The 20,371-nt window shown below is 34.6% G+C and overlaps 1 protein-coding gene across 1 annotated transcript; it reads right to left on the bottom strand.

Moving 5' to 3' along the window:
- Positions 1–12,099: 12,099 nt before the first annotated feature.
- LOC127836404 (uncharacterized) lies at positions 12,100–14,649 on the bottom strand. The gene is made up of 3 exons (XM_052363023.1): positions 13,781–14,649; positions 13,152–13,403; positions 12,100–12,822 (listed from the first exon to the last, which is right to left on the bottom strand). Exons 1-3 carry the CDS (start codon positions 14,647–14,649, stop codon positions 12,378–12,380), a joined length of 1,566 nt encoding a protein of 521 aa, XP_052218983.1. The 3' UTR covers positions 12,100–12,377.
- Between the last annotated feature and the right edge of the window lie 5,722 nt (positions 14,650–20,371).

The following is a 20,371-nucleotide window of genomic DNA, read 5'->3' as shown; positions in this document are numbered from 1 at the left end:
GCATACTTTTATTTCTCATACAGCTTTAGTTTATTTTAATGTACTACAATGATTCAATACTATTGTGTTACACTATTTAATTGTGTAATCTCGAATCGAATTCACATCGTAATTTGTATTACGAATGTATTATTAATATACATATACATACCTGTTCTTACACTTAAATGTTTTGTTAGTTATTGTGTGGGCAAAGAGTGAGGTGTTAACTTGTTAAAAAGGTCTCAAGCGAGATTTTACGATCTTATTAGTCTTTTTTCAAAAGGGATAACACGTTTGATTAATAAAAACTATACAATAAAAGTTCAGAAGCAGGCGTGCGAGGAATAAACGAAAGTATAGTTTTATTCAATTATAAATACCATTTTGCTGTCCAGAAGGAGACTGCTTTATGTACACAAATCATTTTCTCTGCTGTTTCTTCAGCAAATGCGAGTAAATGTTTAGGTATCGGAGTATACTTTTTCGCAATCAATATAATTAAACTAAACATCATTTGATGGATGGTGCCATAAACCGATTGCCTTTTTAACTGTAACATTCTTCGTTCATATTCACATGTTAGTTTGGATTGCGAGAATAAAATGTTGACATTGTACTCGTTTTATTCGCTTACATGTAAGTACATTGTTGTTTTGCTTTTTGTCACAATCATTGGCAATTGGTACATTGTAATAAATAAATTTTGTACTACTGTTTTTCTTGCTGTTGCAGATGAAGTTGCACATTATTTATAATTTAATGAATTATAAGTTATGCTCTTTTTCCGACGTAAGATTTGTATGATAATGATGGCAGTTAAATAACAAAAATAAGAGCAATGGTGTTGTCGCTTATTTTGTAATTAATTTTCATTAAGACATTAATGATTTTGGTAACGTTTATAACGATGCAAAATGTGCTGATAATGTTCAAAGTGATGATGATGATGATGATTTTGAAGATGATAATGATGAGGTGGAGGAGAGGAAGGATAAAGAGAAGAGATACGATGCAATAAATGGTGATGATTATTCTGCTGCTGATGTTGATTATGACAATTAGTAATATCATTATGATAATGATGATGCCGATGCAAAAACGAATGCGATGGAGTACGGAAAATGGAAGACAAACAAACAGCATATGAATACATATAATCCTTAGAATGATCTAGATAGTGTGTGGAAGCCTATTAAACTGATCTTGAGCTTTGACCTGATGACCGCAATCGTTCCACCAATATAACCACTACACCCATTTGCATGATTAATTTGCGTCATTATGTCCTTATCATGTAACCAGCATGCCAATTAAAACCAGTTTCTTAATCCGAGCTGATGAGACCCTTACTTTTACTTGATGACTTCAAAATCCATATGCGTCGTTGTTTACTGTTGTGTAACCATTATGCCAATATGCATGATTGTAGGACAAATCATTCACAAAGAATAGAGTCAACACAAATATCCTCTTACACTTCTCTTTTACCTTGATCGTTGACCTGGTGACCGCAAAATCAGGGCATCTTGCTTTATCGGACGTATACACAACAGATATAACAAAAGGCATGATCTTAGGTCAAATATTTATCGAGATATAATGCTTAAAAATATTTAATGTGACAAAGCCTTGCTATATTGATGTTGCTTTAATCGTTACGGTGCATATCGTTTCCATGCCTGTCATAGAGGCTTCATATTATAAAAATGAACCAAACATTTATATTAACTCCGGATTCAGATCATATGATTATATGATAACGATACAAACAAAGAACCTCTTTGATGAAAAAAAAGAGATGAAATTTGACCCTGAATCGGTCACCTGCGGTTTGGTTTTTGGAGCAGAAATTAATTTTAAGTTATGTTGCTTATACAAATTGATACCTGGAACTTGGTCAATTTTAAATTCAGAGGAATTAATAAAACAAACTTTGATGGGTACCACTATATGATTTAAGAAAAATTACCCATCTTGATATAGAGGATTAAAGGAAAAAAAATAGCTATTTTGCTACAAATATATCCTGGGCTTGGTCAGTTTTAAACCTATATGAAAATATTTACAGTTATTGTTGGAAGTTCCAACGCTTGCAGTTTCAGAGAAGGTTTTAAAAGTTTGTTTGATATTTGAGTCTTTATTTATCAATTAATCTCTTGGGCGTGTCCGCTTTGACCCGATTGGAACAAACTTAGTGGCGGACGCATAGACTTATTTTGCCTGAAAACAATTTTTAGCTGAATTGTAAGGTTTCTATGCTGTGCCTTGTACAAATTAAAATGACAAGATCTTTATAGAAAAAGCAAAGCAACAATAGTTTTATTAGATTATTTCAATGTTCGATTGATTATTGTACATGTTTACTCTGTTTCGCAGTTTTCTGTTATCAAAACTAAACTTAACGTTAATGATGTTTATACAATCAACACGTTTATTTGGTATTTGTCACATAATTTGATTTTGAATAATGTGCACTGGAAATAAATCAATTGATTTGATAAATCAGTGTGACGCTTTTTGTCCTATAGTGGGATAAATGTGAAGTTACTAAAACTCAAGTTTTGCGCCTTCTAATGACCTTTTGGCGTTATTGCGCAGATATTTGTCTTCTACAATGACTGTTCTAGTATTAGTTTAGCTATGGTAACATTACAATTTGAATAACTACCAATTCAATGTTTTTGAGGATTTCGATTATAGACTGGACATGCTTTCTTACTAGATCTGTTCCTCGAAAAGCATAATCTCGAAAACCATTCGGATATATCTTTAAAGCGCGCGTTATCCTCAAACGTTTGTTGGTGTTTTCAAATCCACGTGTCGAGTGGTGGGCGGAGCGATAGGTTATTTAACAACTGTGTAATTGATTCTTTTCGTAACATTTCAAAAAGAAGCATTACATCATCATTGGCAAACGCGTTTTTTTCTGTGCCTAATTGTTACTTATCACTGCAGGTATTTAATTATATTACTTTGTTATTTTAATTGTAATATTTATTTGTATTAGTAGTAGTAGAAGTACAACTTGTAGTAGTAGAAGTGTTTTTTTTAACTTATTAAAATCAAAGCGCTGGAGGCACTGAAGTTGTTCGCTGTTGTATAATCTTAGACGCAACTCAGTTTTCAAAATTATGTTATAGCTTTTAGTATCGCAAGTTTGAAATGAACACAACCCATTCAAATTTATAAAGAGTGTGTCTTAAAGCACAGGTCGAGATGTGTTGTTTTTTTCAAATCATTAATAAAAAAGATAGTTTAAGCTTCATTTAAGAAAAAAAGGGCTTAATGAATATGCATTAATTGTCATCCCAGTACCAGAGACTCTCTTTAAACGAAACAAACCATACAATCAGAAAGTGTCGTCCTTGATAAGCTTGTGCGCATTGTACAGGCTTATCAGTGTGCATAGGCTAATCTTATTTGACATGCATTAAGCCCCGTTTTCCCTGAAAACAGCCGATATGTACAGATTTCAATGATAAACACTAGACTGGTCAATGTCGTTATACAAGCTGTTAAATACTATTGATTACATTCACACACTGCAGTGTACCAGTGGTGAAATATAAACAGGCAGATGCGGTGGGTACCGTTCCTAGCGTAGTAGAGCAGACGCTCCTAGCATTCGTCGTCTGCATAATTTTATTGCAGGTAGTGAGTGCAGACAGGCAGTGGTTATCGTTCCTAGCATAGCTAACATCAGACTGACTTGCAGTTATCGATCCTAGCGTAGCTAACAGCAGACTGACTTGCAAAACTGCCTCTACATTAGTTGTGAGCTAACGCTCACAACTAACAACCGTTTCATCCATTCCAGGCCACGTTGTGATGTACACTTATTACGTGTTTATTCATCCGCCATACCAATCGCCTGGTTGTTTAAATTATTTGCATACGGTTGATAACTAATCGAGATTTACTTGATTACAATTCAAGCCTAGGCTTATAACTTAAATTTCTCCCACGCGATTGATGTTATATTTTGAAATGAAAGAACCAGGCAACTGATAATAGAACTTGCAAACATAATTACTTCACAGGTATTCTATACAATGTATCATCTATGATATTCCCTTTTGTAATTGCATAATGGAGAAAACCACGTACATTCTCTCATTTATTGTACACACATTCAATAATCAAGAAAACTTACGGCAATGAAATGTCGATTTTATAGTTCCTTGAAAAGGTGCCTTCTTATGCAAACAAATCACTGTCATCATCCACGACTAAAATGTATAATACATTTTATTACGAAACTGGCATGTTATCAACGCAAGCGATTTTAAATTTGAAATTATTTTTGTTTCTACCGAGCGGTTCGAGCGGTATGACATTTTTGACGTACTCTTAATCATTTTAACTAAGTATAAGGCGTTTCGGTTAACCGGTTAATAACCGGTTACGGAAAAAGGTTAACCGGTAAATGATTTTTGTAACCTCTTGCATCCCTAGTTCATACATATATGAGTTTTCTGTGGAAGGGCAACAACATTTGTATTCAATCGTCACAACAAATGTATTATTGTCCAATGCTTCATAAATTTAACAACTCTTACATATTTTTTTAATAATAACAGAAGTTCGCAAATTTGAAAATAAACTAAACTGCATCGTTTTCAAAAAACGAAAAATGACAACTCAAACGATATTTCTATATCAATTTTAGTGAGAAATGTTAGTTTGCAGTTATCGAACAATACAAAATACGCGTAAGCGTTTTGTGCTAATTGTTAATTTGACGGATCTCTCACTGATGAACATTTCAAAATCGCATTTTTTAATTATAAGCAAATATAAAAGCAATTCCAATGAAACTAGAATGAGGTCTATAACAAATTTTTCCTGTGGGAGCATGTATTGTGTACGTTAGCTTAAAACCCGAAACACGTATTGGCGTCAAGCATCAATGCATCTAAATAAGCGAACATTGTTAAATGCCCATTATTAAGTACATCATGCTAGGTAGATGCAGTATAATACATGCATGTCCATATTCGGAAATTTGGAATACTAATCATGCCATATGAGTATTTTCGAAAGGGTTAGGTGACGTTTTATTTAATGCCATTTCATGAGTTCATTAACGCACACGTTAGTTTTGTTAGCAGCACGTAGTCGTCTGTTGTTGTTTGTGTTGGTCATGTTAGTCTTAGAGAGAACGAAAAACCGTTGAGTACCCTTTTTTAGAAGGGGTAGGCTCAAAACGATTTTGCTATCAGAGTTACAGAACATACACATTTGCTTAACACGAGTATGGCATACTTTTTAAACTAGATGTTTAAAATTAAAATATAATGTTATATAAGGAAATATGACACTCAGGTTTGTTACTGTTATGCCGATGGAACATCACATCAGCGAAGCTGTCTGTGACACGGTCAATTCTTGTATTTTAGGAACTATGAAAATCGGCATTGTTATTGCTCTTACCATGGCTGTCATGCTGATGAACCTCAACATCTACGCTGATGCCTGTCAGCCAAACTATTGGGCTGATGGATGTAGCGGTGTATCGAACCTCTGGTTCACAATAGACTGTAACAAACACGATATATGCTACGGTTGTGTAAGTCTTAAATTGAACTTATATTATTTGCTCCTTATGCAAAGTTGACAGTTTTAGTTTTTTTTTTAATTTTAATTCTTGTTTTTAAAATGTTTTTTTTTTTTTTATTCAATATCATACATACAATGTAAACATGTATATGATCATACAACATAGTGATTGTACAAAGCAATAAAGTTCAGACATGTTATACAAGATATGCTAATATATTTAAAAAAAATGAGAGAAAAGAAAAGAACAACAGAGGAATAGTTTTTAAAATGTTGACCCCAATTGTTTACATCAAAAGTGTTTAGTGTTGTATAAATATGTGGTCCGGTATTATATAGTAAACTAGCTACTGTAAATCCATTGGCTTTAAGTCGGTTAGTTTGTTCTGATGGCATCGAAGTATTACGTTAAAAGAAACAGTTTCTCCTTCGAAGCAGTATGGGCTTCATGCTAACATAATTGTCCTAAGAACGATTTCTGATTTCATTGTTATTTCCAATCCATCATTACCTGTTTGTGCATTGAATTGAGTGTTCTTTGTTTTATATTGAAATTATTGTTAAATTCAATATTCCGATATTATTCGAAAACGTCGTCATTAACACAAATCCCTTAATATAGTAAATTGTTTAATGTTAAGCGTTTATAATGTTTTTAATTTTATTGTTTTAAGAAACGAATCCTGGTTTGCAAAGAAATTTAACGTTCTCAATAGCTGATGTTTCAGCGAGTTCATGCGAATTTACTATAAAAAAACAAAGTCCAAGATATGTAAAAAGACATTTGATAAAGAAACGAATGAAAATGCAAAAAAAAAGTGATGAAAGAAAATATATGAAATCATAGTATTATTCAAATTGTTAAACAACAAATATTCAAGTTTCGCTTGTATATTGGAAAAACGTCTTTATTTTCGTTTTCGCGTTAAGACATATTCTAGACGAATACATAGTATCATAGTATTTAAACTAAAACTCGGTATTTAGTTATATATGCGATGACCGTTGGTATGACAACATGATGAACTCGTGCAGCGCGGTGAATTGGTGGGGGCGATGGTTCTGTCGGTTCGTGGTTGGGATTTATTACCGATGGTTTCGGCATTGGGCAACGAGTTCTTTTAGAGTTCCGTCCGTGTGGTTTTGCGGCGAAGACTGGGTTCCCGCGTGTGTGTGATGGTTATAAGTGAATTATGTGAATGCTATTATGCTTAACAACTGTATACCTACAAATGTATTTACCTTGCATTTAAAGAGCTGAATTTATTCCATAACAACCATGCTAATTATCATGAATTGTCTGACCAAAAAAATATTGTTTTAATAACCATTCTGTCAAATACTTACCTAATAGCTAGCTTGCTGTGGCTTGTTTTCATTAAATGTCTTTGTATAACCGATCTTAATAGACATATAATCACCATGGCGTGTGCTAATTAGTCCGTTGATAGCAAGTGTTCTGTGTTGCTCACATACTACTTACAGTGTAAAAACAAATTACTTGAAATTTTGTTTGTTCATAAGCTCAACTTCTTATGGTGAAATGCATGTGATTAAAGTGTCGTCCCAGATTAGCCTGTGCAGTCCACACAGGCTAATCAGGGACTACACTTTCCGATTACCGGTATCAAACGATGTTTACATGAATGACGTGTATTTTGTCTTTTTTTATTTACACGAATATCGTCTAATAAGAAAAAAGTAATAATGTACGATAAGAATTTCTACGAATTAACCGGACGTTAGTCCGATAAATAACACCCTTATAGTAATTAACTCTTGCACAATAAAACACCCTCTGTTCAGCGCACTGAAAAGTGTCCATTTAAACTGCTTTTCCGATAAAAATCATTCATTGTGTGATTCGTAGACTCACTAAAAATAGCGGTGTGCATCATTATAGGCGGTTGCGTTTGTGAACAAAAATGATGACAATGAAGTCGAAATAATCGATATTATTTCACAAAAGCGGACGATTGTGGGGCAGTCCATAAAGTATGTCACGCCTTTTTTACCATTTTAACCCCCCTCCCTGTCACAAACTGTCACAAAATCTTGGACCTCCCCCCTAAAGTACGTCACAAACTTTTAGAAATTCAAACGAAAGTATAATTTTGATTTTCTTTCAACCCTTTACTAACTAAAACTTGGAACAGCCCAATAAATTATTTCCTCATTTACTTAAGAAATCTGCGTGGAGGTTGTGCCTATTGGATAAGCCGGCCCAGCCAAGGTGCCTATTAAAATTTCGAACAACACATTCAGGAGATACGTAATTAGTCTTATTTTGACATAAAACTGATTCAAATGTTTGACATTTTTTTTGAAAATTATTTTTAAATTTACTGAAGAAATAATAAATAAATTAGAAACATTTTTTAAAATAAATGTAAGACATCACACATGGCCTGACCTCCCCCATGTCACACAGAGGCGTATCCAGAAAATTTTCAGAGGGGGGCTCAACAGGGGAGGGGTGTCCCCTTCCGTCGTCGATTTTTTTTTTTAATGGCGCCTTGAAATGATGCGATTTCCTGCTATCTAATCAGCATTTTGCAACGATAAAAGTGCATGTGAAACAAATAAGAACTTTAGTTCACACATCAAGTGTGACAGACACACGGACAGACAGACACACAGGGGTAAATCAAATGTCTCTCAAACCACTAAAGAGGTGGGAGACATTATCTTTATCCATAACTTTTTGAACGGAGTTAAAATGATGGGTGGACCTCCTATTTAACCTTGTTGGATATCCTACTAGGTCAACTTAGGTACAACATAAAAATGTTTATGTCCATGTCCCTATGAATGGAAAGCAGGCACACAGCGGACAACCTGTCCTGACCCATTGATGATCTTAGTTTTGTCTTAACAAGTCCTTGGGCACTGATACTCCTTTCACACTCGCATAATTTGACAGGGAACACACATGATATGGACAAAACAGTGTAAATGGTGGGGTACAGCTGGGAATCACAATGTGCAAAAGAGCCCTGAAGGGAAGTAGGTGGGTTGGGTACACCTTTCCACCTAGCCTGCCATTTAAGTGTAAACATTTATCTATAGCTAAATGTATGGATGAATTTCATTAGTTGAATGTATCTTCTTCAGCCAATCAAATAGCGCAGTTTATTACTTACAGTCAATGAAGCGTGCACTTTAGCTGACGAAGGTTAGATCGTCTGTACACATGCCTGGGGGCTATTCACACAAATCGACAGCTGTTTATGACTTAATTAGGGACATATGACAGGAAATACCCAAGTGGATTGAAACTGTTAGGGTCTCATTTTTATTAAAAATCGTGTCTAGCCAGCCAGCTGGGGGGGGGGGGGGTCTATAGCCCCCTAGCCCCCCACCTAAATACGCCTCTGTCACAAACTGTCACACTTTCTTACACCCCCTCCCCCCACCTGGAGCGTGACATACTTTATGGACGGCCCCTGTTCATTGGACCGCATTCCAAAGCTCATTCAGTATCGATGTCTAGAATAGACGTAGCTTAAGTGCTATTTAAATAACAAGTTTTGACTTTGTCAAGCGATCAGCATGTTTTCAGCAATTTAAACAGATGACTACTTACTATCAAAACGGTATTAATCGTATGTATTATAAACCTATAAAGGTATTATGAAAGGTTGATACATAAGTCAAAGCATTAAAACATTAAACACATTCGATTATAATTGTTTTTTGCCTAAAACTTTCGACAATTTCATTTACTTTTTGTAGATTTTCAAACATATTCATTTTATTTCAACGTAATTGTTTTTAATTGTTATTGGTTTATTAGCGCATTGTATCCGGCAAATAACATTTTTATCAAAAAGAAACGTTTATTATGTCACAACTTACTTTAAATAAACGTGTTCTTAGAAATAAATGAGAGTCTTTATTTCTGTCGGCATTTTTTATGTCAGTTTGATCCTACTCAGTTTGGATTATCGACGTACAGGGGGTTGTGACGTCCGGGTATAAATTTCGTGCAAGAACAGCAGTCGTACGTCCGTGTTTCAAGTGGTGTAATTAAAAGCTAGCGGAAGCACTGCACTTATCATATTTTTATCAGCCGTGTTTCAAGTGGTGTTATTATCCCATTTATGCCTAGCGTCTAGAAAAAAGGCCTTGGCAAACAGTGTAGACCCAGATGAGACGCCGCATGATGCGACGTCTCATCAGGGTCTGGGCTGTATGCTTACAGGAATTTCTGTAAGAAATATTCTAAATATAGAAATAAATATACTAGACATCCCTAATTTTGGAAATAAATTGATCCAATTCTGAAGGATGAGAGAGCCCACTAGGCATAACTGGGTTAAAAGCTAGCGTAAGCACTGCACTTATCATATTTTTATCAGCCGGTAAATGTCACGATGACACTTAAACTCATGTTTACTTATGCAGAATTAATGCAGCAAATGATCTTTAAGATATTCAAAAGTTGGGATAATTATATCCAGGTTAAAATACCTCAAAATCTTTTGAGAAATGACTAACGACTACAATAAGTTGGGATAGCATTGCCCTTGTATTTTGTATGAACGCCGTTTAAATTACATCCAAATTATGCGTATTAAAAAAAACAGATCCATTTGCATAAGCCATTGTCGTATGCGAAAATATGAAATGATGAAAGCAAGTCACTTAAATCAAACGTTCATATCGTAAATTAAAGCATAGACGGTAAAAATAAAGAGGAAACGCTAACGCATACATAATTTCAGAGCTTTTAGTTCATCTAGTTTTTTGGGCTGTTTGAATTAATTTTTTGCATATATTTTATCACACGGCATGTATGAATCAATGTCTGAAAAAGATTGTTCAATCGTAACATTCGTACGCAGTTTTTAGTTGGTCGCGTTAGCGGCCGACTAAATTTACAGAGCATGTTTTGCAAATCAGTATGTGCTAAGCTTGCTACGCTAAGGACTGTAACTCACCGCTGCCTGTCTGCACTGCAGACGACGAATGCTTAGGAGCGTCTGCTATACAACTGCAGTGGGTGTATTTACCAGCTTGTAAGTCGACATTGGCCAGTCAAGTGTTTATCATAAAAATATGTACATATTGGCTGCTTTCAGGAAAAACGGGACTTAATGCATGTAAAATAAGATTAGCCTGTGCACACTGATTAGCCTGTGCAATGCGCACACGCTAATCAAGGACTACAACAGCGAACAACTTTAGTGCCTCCAGCGCTTTGATTTGTTTACGTGTATAGTGTGATGCAAATTCAAGGAAGAATGTCGACAAATCAACCATTCTATACATAGATGGCGACGTCACTATGTTATTGTCAGTAATTTGTTTTAGGCTATAGTATTCCATCTGTCCGTATCCGCATCCGCATCCGCAAAAAAATAGAACAAGTTGAAATGCACTGCGCTTATTCCATTCATCCGCATTTCCGCTCGCGCAATAGGCGTCCGCGAAAGAACGCTCAAGTGAGCATAATGCGGATGCGGATAAGATACGGACGGCATTAAGCACGATGAGGGGGCTGTCATTTCAACAATCAACTGAAAAACTAATCAAATTCGTGAACAATTACCCGGAATTATACAACCAACGCAATTCTGCATATCGGGACTCTGATTTCACTTTAAATGTTTGGAAAAGCATAACCGAGGCACTAGAAGAAGATGTTTCAGGTATTAACCATTTGTATTCTTGTATAGACAGAATGATGATTTGTACCTTATATCTACATAAATTAACGCTTGTCCTTCATAATAATCATCTCAATTATAATTTTCAGTTTTATCAATATATCAAAAGAAAGATACGTTCGACGTATGCGGATAAATGGAATATAGCGTCCGTACTGTGATTTTGCGGATACGGACGCGGATACGGATGCGGATACGGATTCGGATGCGGATATGGATGCGGATAGATGGAATACTAGCCTAAGGCTAGTATTCCATGTATCCGCATTCGTATCAGAATCCGTATCCGCATCCGGTCCGATTGAGATAGCTCGATTTTTCTAATCGGCATACCTCGCTGATTATCGTTGATTAAGGTAAAGGAAGCTCAGCTATAAATAGGACAGCATATTCTGGGAAAACGATTTAATAATAGTTTGATAACGTTAATTTTAAATCAGTTTTATTCAATCCATTATATGTTTTGAGATCAATAAAACAACTATGCATTTCCTGTTTTGTATTTGACATTTGTCGTGATTCTTTAAATAAATTGCGAATGAAAACGTGTAAAATTAACGTTTAACGCGATCATGAGTGTTAAGAAATAGAGGATATTTGTTGGTTTCGGTAGCATATCGAATTTAATTCACGAGTGATCATAGAAATTTATATTTTCACGAGTGGCGTAGCCACGAGTGAAAATATTTTTTTCTATGATCACGAGTGAATTAAATTCGATATGCTACCGAAACCAACAAATTTTCTTTTTATTTTATGCTTATTTTTGTAGTTTTGTTAATTTTCCGAATTTGCCTCATTAAGTTTCCCCGTGGGGTGCCTCAATTTTTAGAACGCACAAAGAACTTACTACACAAGAAAATAGTTCACATCTGTAAAAAGTGTATTACTATTAAAATCAATGTTTTATTCAACATATATCTTTTTCATACTTTATACATTCAATATTATTACAAACAATAGTTTAATTTAAATTATTATGAAATTAATAGTGTTGCATATACTGGCGTAGTAATTTGTGTATTCAACTGATCTCAAAGTTACGAAAGTGCTCGCCATGTTGAACAACACTTTTACGACTTGCTGGATTAATAACACATAACTGGATTAAACTAGGAACGCAAACATATTTCAACAGTGTTTTTGTGCTAAATGGTTTCGATATCAATCACTGTCACTCTCTGCAATAAGACGGATTCGCTTGTAGTGTCGCTGTACAGGGGAATCTGCGGTTACCGCCGGTGTACGGGATGGAGATTGCCTCTGGTGATTGACTACGTTCTGTGTCTGGGAAAGGCCCATGTAAGATTCAGAGTTGTGAAAATTAAATGTTACATTGCCCTGGAAATGTGAGTTGACAAAAAATCCTCGGGCCATCGGAAAATCACTTGATGCAGGTGTGGCTGACGCAGTGGCAGTGGCTGTGCGGTTGTGCTTTTCAACTGACTGGTTTGAATGAGAAAGTATTTTTGAAATATTTTTTGACTGTTCCTTGTTCAAACTGCTGTAATTATTTAAGCTGTTAATATTTCTGTGCCCTGAAATCTGTATTATTTGATGAGCAGGAACATTCTCGTCATTCAGCTTCTGAATCAAGTGCTTTCTTGCACTGAAAAAAGTTTATTTCTATGGTAAAAATAAAATCGATATTCAACGGTACACATGACATATTACATAAGATATAAGTTGTAATTGTTTTGTGTGCTCTTGAAACACTTCAATAAATACATGGTGGTCTGTCAAGTACTGGATGTAATGGAACCGGAAAGTAGAGGAATAGTACTAGTCGAGTACAGGAGATTTTATGAATTAAAATTTTGAGTGTTGTAGCATGTAAATTGGACAAACAACACCTACTTAATAAATGGGAGGTAAGTGATTTTTATTATATATTTTAGTCTTGTTATGAAAGTAGTGTATATAATATGGGGTTTTGACCTGTATGGGGTGATTCTTGGCTCTTGAATACCAGCATCTGTTTTCATCTCGGTCATTATGCTGTATAGCTTGTTTATTCCCATGGCAGACTTCCTGAACCAGCATTGCTGTGTCTTGTTGCCAGGAGTTAAGAAGAAGGGGCTGTCTTCTGTCATCATGTCAACAGGGCGTTTGTCGGCATATAGCTTGTAGAGATGCACCGGATCTCTGTCAGGTTGTTCGGGAACTGCATATGCCAGTGGCTTGACTTTCCTATGAATAGTTAAAATGTGTGTTGCATTAAATGTTTTGTTTAAATTAAATACTATTCCAACAAAAGTGAAGTCTACTGTATATTAATAATACAAATAAGAATTATATTGTAAAAAAAGGTCTATAAATTAACTTGTGATAATAGAAAATATATATTTTCAATTGTGGCTTCGCCACTCGTAAAAATAATAATTTCTATGATCACTCGTGAAATAAAATCGATATTCTACCTTAACCAACACATATCCTCCATGTTTGTATTATTTTTACTAAAGAAAAATTCCATTTAAATATTTTATAAACAGTACCAGTTTTTATATAAATAAAAAATTATCAATTCAGATTTGTGTACAAATATATTAAAGTAGGAAAATCACCTTATATCCCTAGGATTTTCACCAGTACGGGTTTTTGTCTGACGCTCAGTGTCGAAGGTGATGAATTCTTCACCAGTTTCAAAATCGATTCCAAGGCTGACATCACCCCAGCATAGGGTGTGAATTTCCTTGCCGGTTCTCATCCCAAAATGGGTTGTACATATAAGCCACAGTGAGTGTAATAGAGCTCTTGGGCTTGATTCTCCCAGAGTTTTAGCTGCGTACATAGCTTCAATATGTTCATTTGTTAATGCCTGGGCTTGATGCGGTTTATTTCCATAACCTTCTTTTTTCAGAGCTTTTTGTTTACTTTTTAATACTTCCCTCACTTTGGCAAATTGAGGGTCATTTATCAAAGAGTGCTTGTAGTTCATGTGCCTTAAATGCCTGTCGATTGAGCTTAAAAATGCCCTCAAAGATGTGGGTTCATACTCTGATCCATCTTTTTTAGTCACACCCAACAAAAACTCGCAGACCAGAGGGTTCAATTCATGAGGAGGTATATTTTCAATATTTCTTGCCTCATTTTTGTGACTTTTTAGGAAAGTTTTGAAAAGTCTGATGTCATTGTCGGTTTTCTTTTTTGTATTTAAATTTTCGTTTTCAAGCAGAAAGCTATCCACACTTACAGATCTGAAATTCCTTGTTGGTGTTGATGTTGGGTTTTGTTCTTTTTCTTCCTGTGTTGATGCTGTTACCAGTGGATGTGGGGCTGATGTTGCTGCTCCTGCTGTTGGTGCTGCTGATGTTATTTCTTGTGATTTTGAAGCGCTGTCATCATCTTGTTCATTCATTTCATTAAAAAAGTCATCAAAGTCAAAGATATTTGAGAAAAGAAGATTTATTTCATTGTTTTCCAATTCATCCATTGTTGTTAAAGAGTTAAGCAGCAGACGAAATAATTATGTTTAAGGGAGGTAAATGTGTGTTTCAGGTTCAAGTAGACTAGTCTCCCTTGAATGAAAATTGCAATTGAGGCTCACCATGGGGTTATTGGGGAAGTAGTTCCAGTATCTAACTGAAACAGTGAAAAATAACGATATTTTTCACTGTTATGTTTCACTGTTTGAAACAGTGAAATACCACTTTTATTTCACTGATATTTCTCTATAAACCACCGGAAAGCATAAAATAAAACGAATTATTTCGAAAATTGTGATAAGAAAATCCAAAGGTATCGGATTTTGTGGTTTTAGGCCTAAACTTATTATAGTGATATGTAACCTTTCGGGATATCGGTAAAGTGCGAGCAGACGAGGTGTAAATACGTTAAAAATTAAACCTAAAAGACTAAAAATTTAGATCGGAATATCTTTAAATTTTGTGAATAAATGTGTTTCTAGTGGATAACAACGACAACTTACCAGAATATTGCGCATGATCACACGTACAACTTCTTTCTGAGAGCGAATGGAAAAAGCGTCACGAATTCTGACAAATAAACAGTAGGGTGTCGTTATTGAAATACCGCGATAATACTGGAAGAATAGTGATGCCAACTATAATGTTGAAAACAAATATTTATTTAACAAGCGTTTGTGATTTGTCAGGATAATAATAACAATAAGATATCGAAAAGATCAAAGCAAATAAATTCGACAGAAATCTGATATTCTGCAATATATTTAAGACGGGTTATGTGCACGTCAATTGTGTTTGGTAAAGACTGTCACTATATGTAGTGAACCAGTCTTCGGCTTATACCCACTGAAGAAGAGTATTCAGGGGAGATTATTAAGGGTGTCACGATACGCTCACCTTACGATACGATACGTATCGCGGTACAGTGTGTACGATACGATGCGTATCACGATACGTATCGTCAGATGGAAACAACATACAAACCATTTTTCAATTTTATTTTAAGACCTCTACATATGTGTCATACAATATACAAAATACCATATAATGTCATGCAAGTACACGAATTGACAATTAGTAATTATTATTTACAAATCTAAAACTTTGATTAAATATGAATACGAAATTATGAATATGTTAAAAAAATTCGGACTGCTTTATGTTTCTTTTACTTCGATAGATTATTTAAGTTAAAAATATAACGTGTTTACCAACTAGTCAAACTGGCTATCTTTGCTTGTACCGTACGAAACTCCAAGCGCAATTCGTAGAACCAGTCAAATATTGCACCTTGTTTCGTGACGTAGGCGACACAGCACATTTTTGAGTGGTTGAACTTTAATTTAATGGTTTCAAAGAATTTGCGAAATTCTCAACGGAATCACAAAATTAAAGCTCCTGCTTAGGAAATTCGTAACGACTAAAGTCGTGATATAAAGCAAATGTTTATACGAAATAAACGCCTACCACTTTCTTACTGGTAACACAAAATGTTCCATATGTTTTCATTAGAAGCTCGCTGGAGGTGATTTCAATTCAACTTCCATATTATTATTTTTGGCGAATTACAGTTACTTTCCATGAAATGCGTCATAGAAAATGCCGTACCGTACCGTACCGTTCGGACTCGGAGGCGTATCGTGAACCGTACCGAGGGGAGACTATTACGATATACCGTCCCACGGAGTACCGTGACACCCTAAGAGATTATTGAGTAATGTCTTAATTTTGGAACGAAGAATTTACAAGAAGAAAAACAAATAATGCGAGAATATTTAGTGCGATTCGCTACACAATTATGATGTCATTGATATATTTTTTCCTGAGTTATGTATTTACATGTGATTTAGCATATGTCAAAGTGTTTTTTATTTGTTCAAGGTCATAAATAGCATCGCGAAAATATATGTCGCGTGGCAAATGTTTTTGAGACGCATCCATATGTGGTATTCTTATGTAATTTTATGTCTAAATTTCCATATGCATAAACGGTAAACGCCCGCTTCGCGGGCTTTTGCCCGTATTATATAAGACATATATAAATTGTCTGCATTATTGATCAAATTCTAAGATATTTGTTGGTTTTCCCTTTTTAGAAGCTGTTTTGCCAAGGCAAGAGGCCATTCTATCCAGCAAAATGACAGTTTTGGTTTACAGAAATCAACAAAAGAGGGATTTCTGAACTATAAAAATTTCCAAGCTATATACACAGTTATTATCTGTGGTGGTCTTTATTGGTTCTGTTGGTTTACTTGGATAAAACATGTGTGAACTTTTATAGAACTTTGAAAAGTCTATATCTGTCTATCTATAAACAAAAATCAGCTATGGTATCATAAGATCAGATGTACAAACAATGTCAAAGGGTTGTTAATTTAACAATTTGAAGGCAATTATGCTGAAAAAATATGACAGTTCCCATGCAAATTTAGTCTGTATATCGACAAGTGTCTGCCAATGAATGTCAAACTAGTAATACAAAACTTACCACAAGTATGTAAAAGCACTAAGTACCTGTTGTGATCATTTTTAGTAAGATAGTGTAATTCTAAACAGTAGCGAATAACTTGTTTAGTAAATGCATAATGCAATTAATATGATTTCCTTTCTATTGTGTAATTAATAAATTGGTTGTTACTTGTTAATCCATGATAAATGTTTTATGGCTAGTAGAAAACCAGCATTGTTAATTTTGTAAAAGGTAATAAAATAACACCGTTTTGTTATTTCATATACGTAAATATTCGTGTACTGTAGGTTGATGACAGTGTTTTAGTATTACTCATTTTGTCACTATTATTTTATGTGCAAATAAATGATGTGAAGTGTTTTGTATCTCCACACAATACCACATACCTTTTTACATATGTACGGTGCTATGTGTTATTTGAATGTTTAAATAAAAATATATGGATGATATAACATGATGCATTCTTATATTTGCATTCAAATTGTAACTAAAGAGCTAAGTGTAAGCAGTTTAGACTGTGATTTAAGAATTGCTACAAAATGGCTAGTTTTTTTAGTGGCGACAAAATTTAAACTATTCAACAATAGTTTGCGAAAGAAAATTAAAAACCTGCAAGATACCTGTATTTATTAAATATTTGAATTTCGAAACAAGTATGTTGTTATGCTGTTACACATAATTATACATTGATGATAAATAAGAAGACAATTACCGGTGTTAACGTTTCCCAACAATAGAAATCATTCTTCTGATGACGTCAGTGGTATACAGACGAAAGCTCCAGGTATGGATTTCAATACGTAGTGTGTGTTTTTTGACAGTCTAAGCTTTATTGGATTTAAAAATAATCCTGTCAAATTTGTCAATCAAAATTGATTTGACTCATCACATGATTTTGGTTATGTTAAATCAGTAACTGTATGCTAAATGCAACTGCTTTAGCAAGCTGTCAAGTTGAATTGAGACATTTGATGAAACAAACTGTTTCCTGGGTAGAACCAGTACTTAGTGTCTATACGACGTACCATGACGTCGAAAGTCTACAAGACCTACTAGGTAGAACGAGAAATGTACTTCGACGTACAATTTTCACCGACCCTTGAGTGTTAGCCAATCAGAAGACACCTTACATCTGTTGCTTTTAGAGATATTTGACATTGAACATTATTATTATTTATACCAAATTATGCGACTATCGATCGCTTTCTCATACACATTGTGCGTATTTACTAAACATTATTATTATTATTATTATAATTTATTCCAAATTATGCGACAATCAACCGCTAACTCATAGATATTGTGCGTATTTATTGACCTGGCGTGGCGGAATTTACCTCTGACTTATGCAAGTTATGGTTATCACAAAATACGACCAACGGGGAGGTAATTATACATTATTTATCCCGTTAATGTTTGGTAACTGTTTGGTTACCGTTGGGAATTTCCTACACAGCAATGCGCTGGACAGTCGTGATACTCCGCCCCGCATGATCAATAAATACTCACAATATGCTGAATAATTTTTATTTTAAAAAGGTAACAGTTTAATCTTCTTAAAATGTGTATATAATCTATTTCAAGGCATTAAATACTTGAAACTACTATGTGGTTTGTTTTGCCATTCTGATCTTTTTATTCATTTTGTCCTCAATTAAAAGAGATTTTAAACGTCTATTATGAATAAATTTGAAGGAAAAGCGGCTCAAGAGACAAATGTTTTGATTGGTTGTTCAGAAAATGTGTACGTCGAAGTACAAACATGTATGCAGAAGTACAAATTGTACTTTGATGTACAAATATATACTTCGAAGTGTATTTTATATGTGTATGTCGACGTACAATTATTGTACTTCGACGTACATTTCTCTTTTTACGTTGTAGGTCTTCTTGACTTTCAACACAAATGGTACGCCATAGTATGTTTTTATGGTTATCTTAAGAATGCTCCCACTTAAGGGATCAATACAGAGACCTCCCAGTCCCAGTGACTAAGCAAGTTAGCAGACACCCCATCCACTATACCACAGCCACCGAACCAGCTTTAAATTCCTGTGGCTAGACAAAAAAAATATATTAGATGCTAGATCTTTAAGCTAAGAACATGTAACTCGTTTAAAGATTTTTTTGATGCGTTACTTAATTATTGCAACAATTATAATACGGGCAAAAGCCCGCGAAGCGGGCGTTGACCGTTCATACATATGGGAATTTAGACATAAAATTACATAAGAATACCACATATGGATACGTCTCAAAAAGATTTGCCACGCGACATATATTTTCGCGATGCTATTTATGAACTTAAACAAATCAAAAACACTTTTGACATATGCTAAATCGCATGTAAATACATACCTCAGGAAAAGTTATATCAATGACATCATAATTGTGTAGCGAATCGCACTAAATATTCTCGTATTATTTGTTTTTCTTCGCAACGTTTCAGAATTAAGTCATTACTCAATTATCTCCCCTGAATGCTCTTCTTCAGTGGGTATAAGCCGAAGACTGGTTCACTACATATAGTGACACTCTTTACCAAACACAATTTAGGTGAACATAACCCGTCTTTAATATATTGCCGAATCTCAGATTTCTGTCGAATTTATTTGCTTTGGTCTTTTCGATATCTTATTGTTATTATTATCCTGACAAATCACAAACGCTTGTTAAAAAAATATTTGTTTTAAACATTATAGTTGGCATCTCTATTCTTCCAGTATTCTCGCGGTATTTCAATAACGACACCCTACTGTTTATTTGTCAGAATTTGTGACGCATTTTCCATTCGCTCTCAGAAAGAAGTTTAACGTGTGATCATGAGCAATATTCTGGTAAGTTGTCGTTGTTATCCACCAGAAACACATTTATTCACAAAATTTAAAGATATTCCAATCTAACTTTATAGTCTTTTAGCTTTAATTTTTAACGTATTTACACCTCGTCTGCTCGCACTTTACCGATATCCCGAAAGGTTACATATCACTACAATTAGTTTAGGCCTAAAACCACAAAATCCGATACCGTTGGATTTTCGTACCACAATCTAACGTAAAAAAATCTTCCAGATTCGAAATCAACAAAAAACAAGACATTTAAAAATTGTCTGCATTATTGATCAAATTTTAAGATATTTGTTCGTTTTCTGTTTTTAGAAGCTGTTCTGCCAAGGCAAGAGCTGGACATCATACAAGTCATTCTATCCAGCAAAACTGACAGTTTTGGTTTACCGAAATCAACAAAGGAGGGATTCCTGA

Source organism: Dreissena polymorpha, chromosome 6 (genome assembly GCF_020536995.1).
Source record: "Dreissena polymorpha isolate Duluth1 chromosome 6, UMN_Dpol_1.0, whole genome shotgun sequence".
NCBI classification, from domain to species: domain Eukaryota; kingdom Metazoa; phylum Mollusca; class Bivalvia; order Myida; family Dreissenidae; genus Dreissena; species Dreissena polymorpha.
This window is presented reverse-complemented; position numbering and strand designations above follow the sequence as displayed.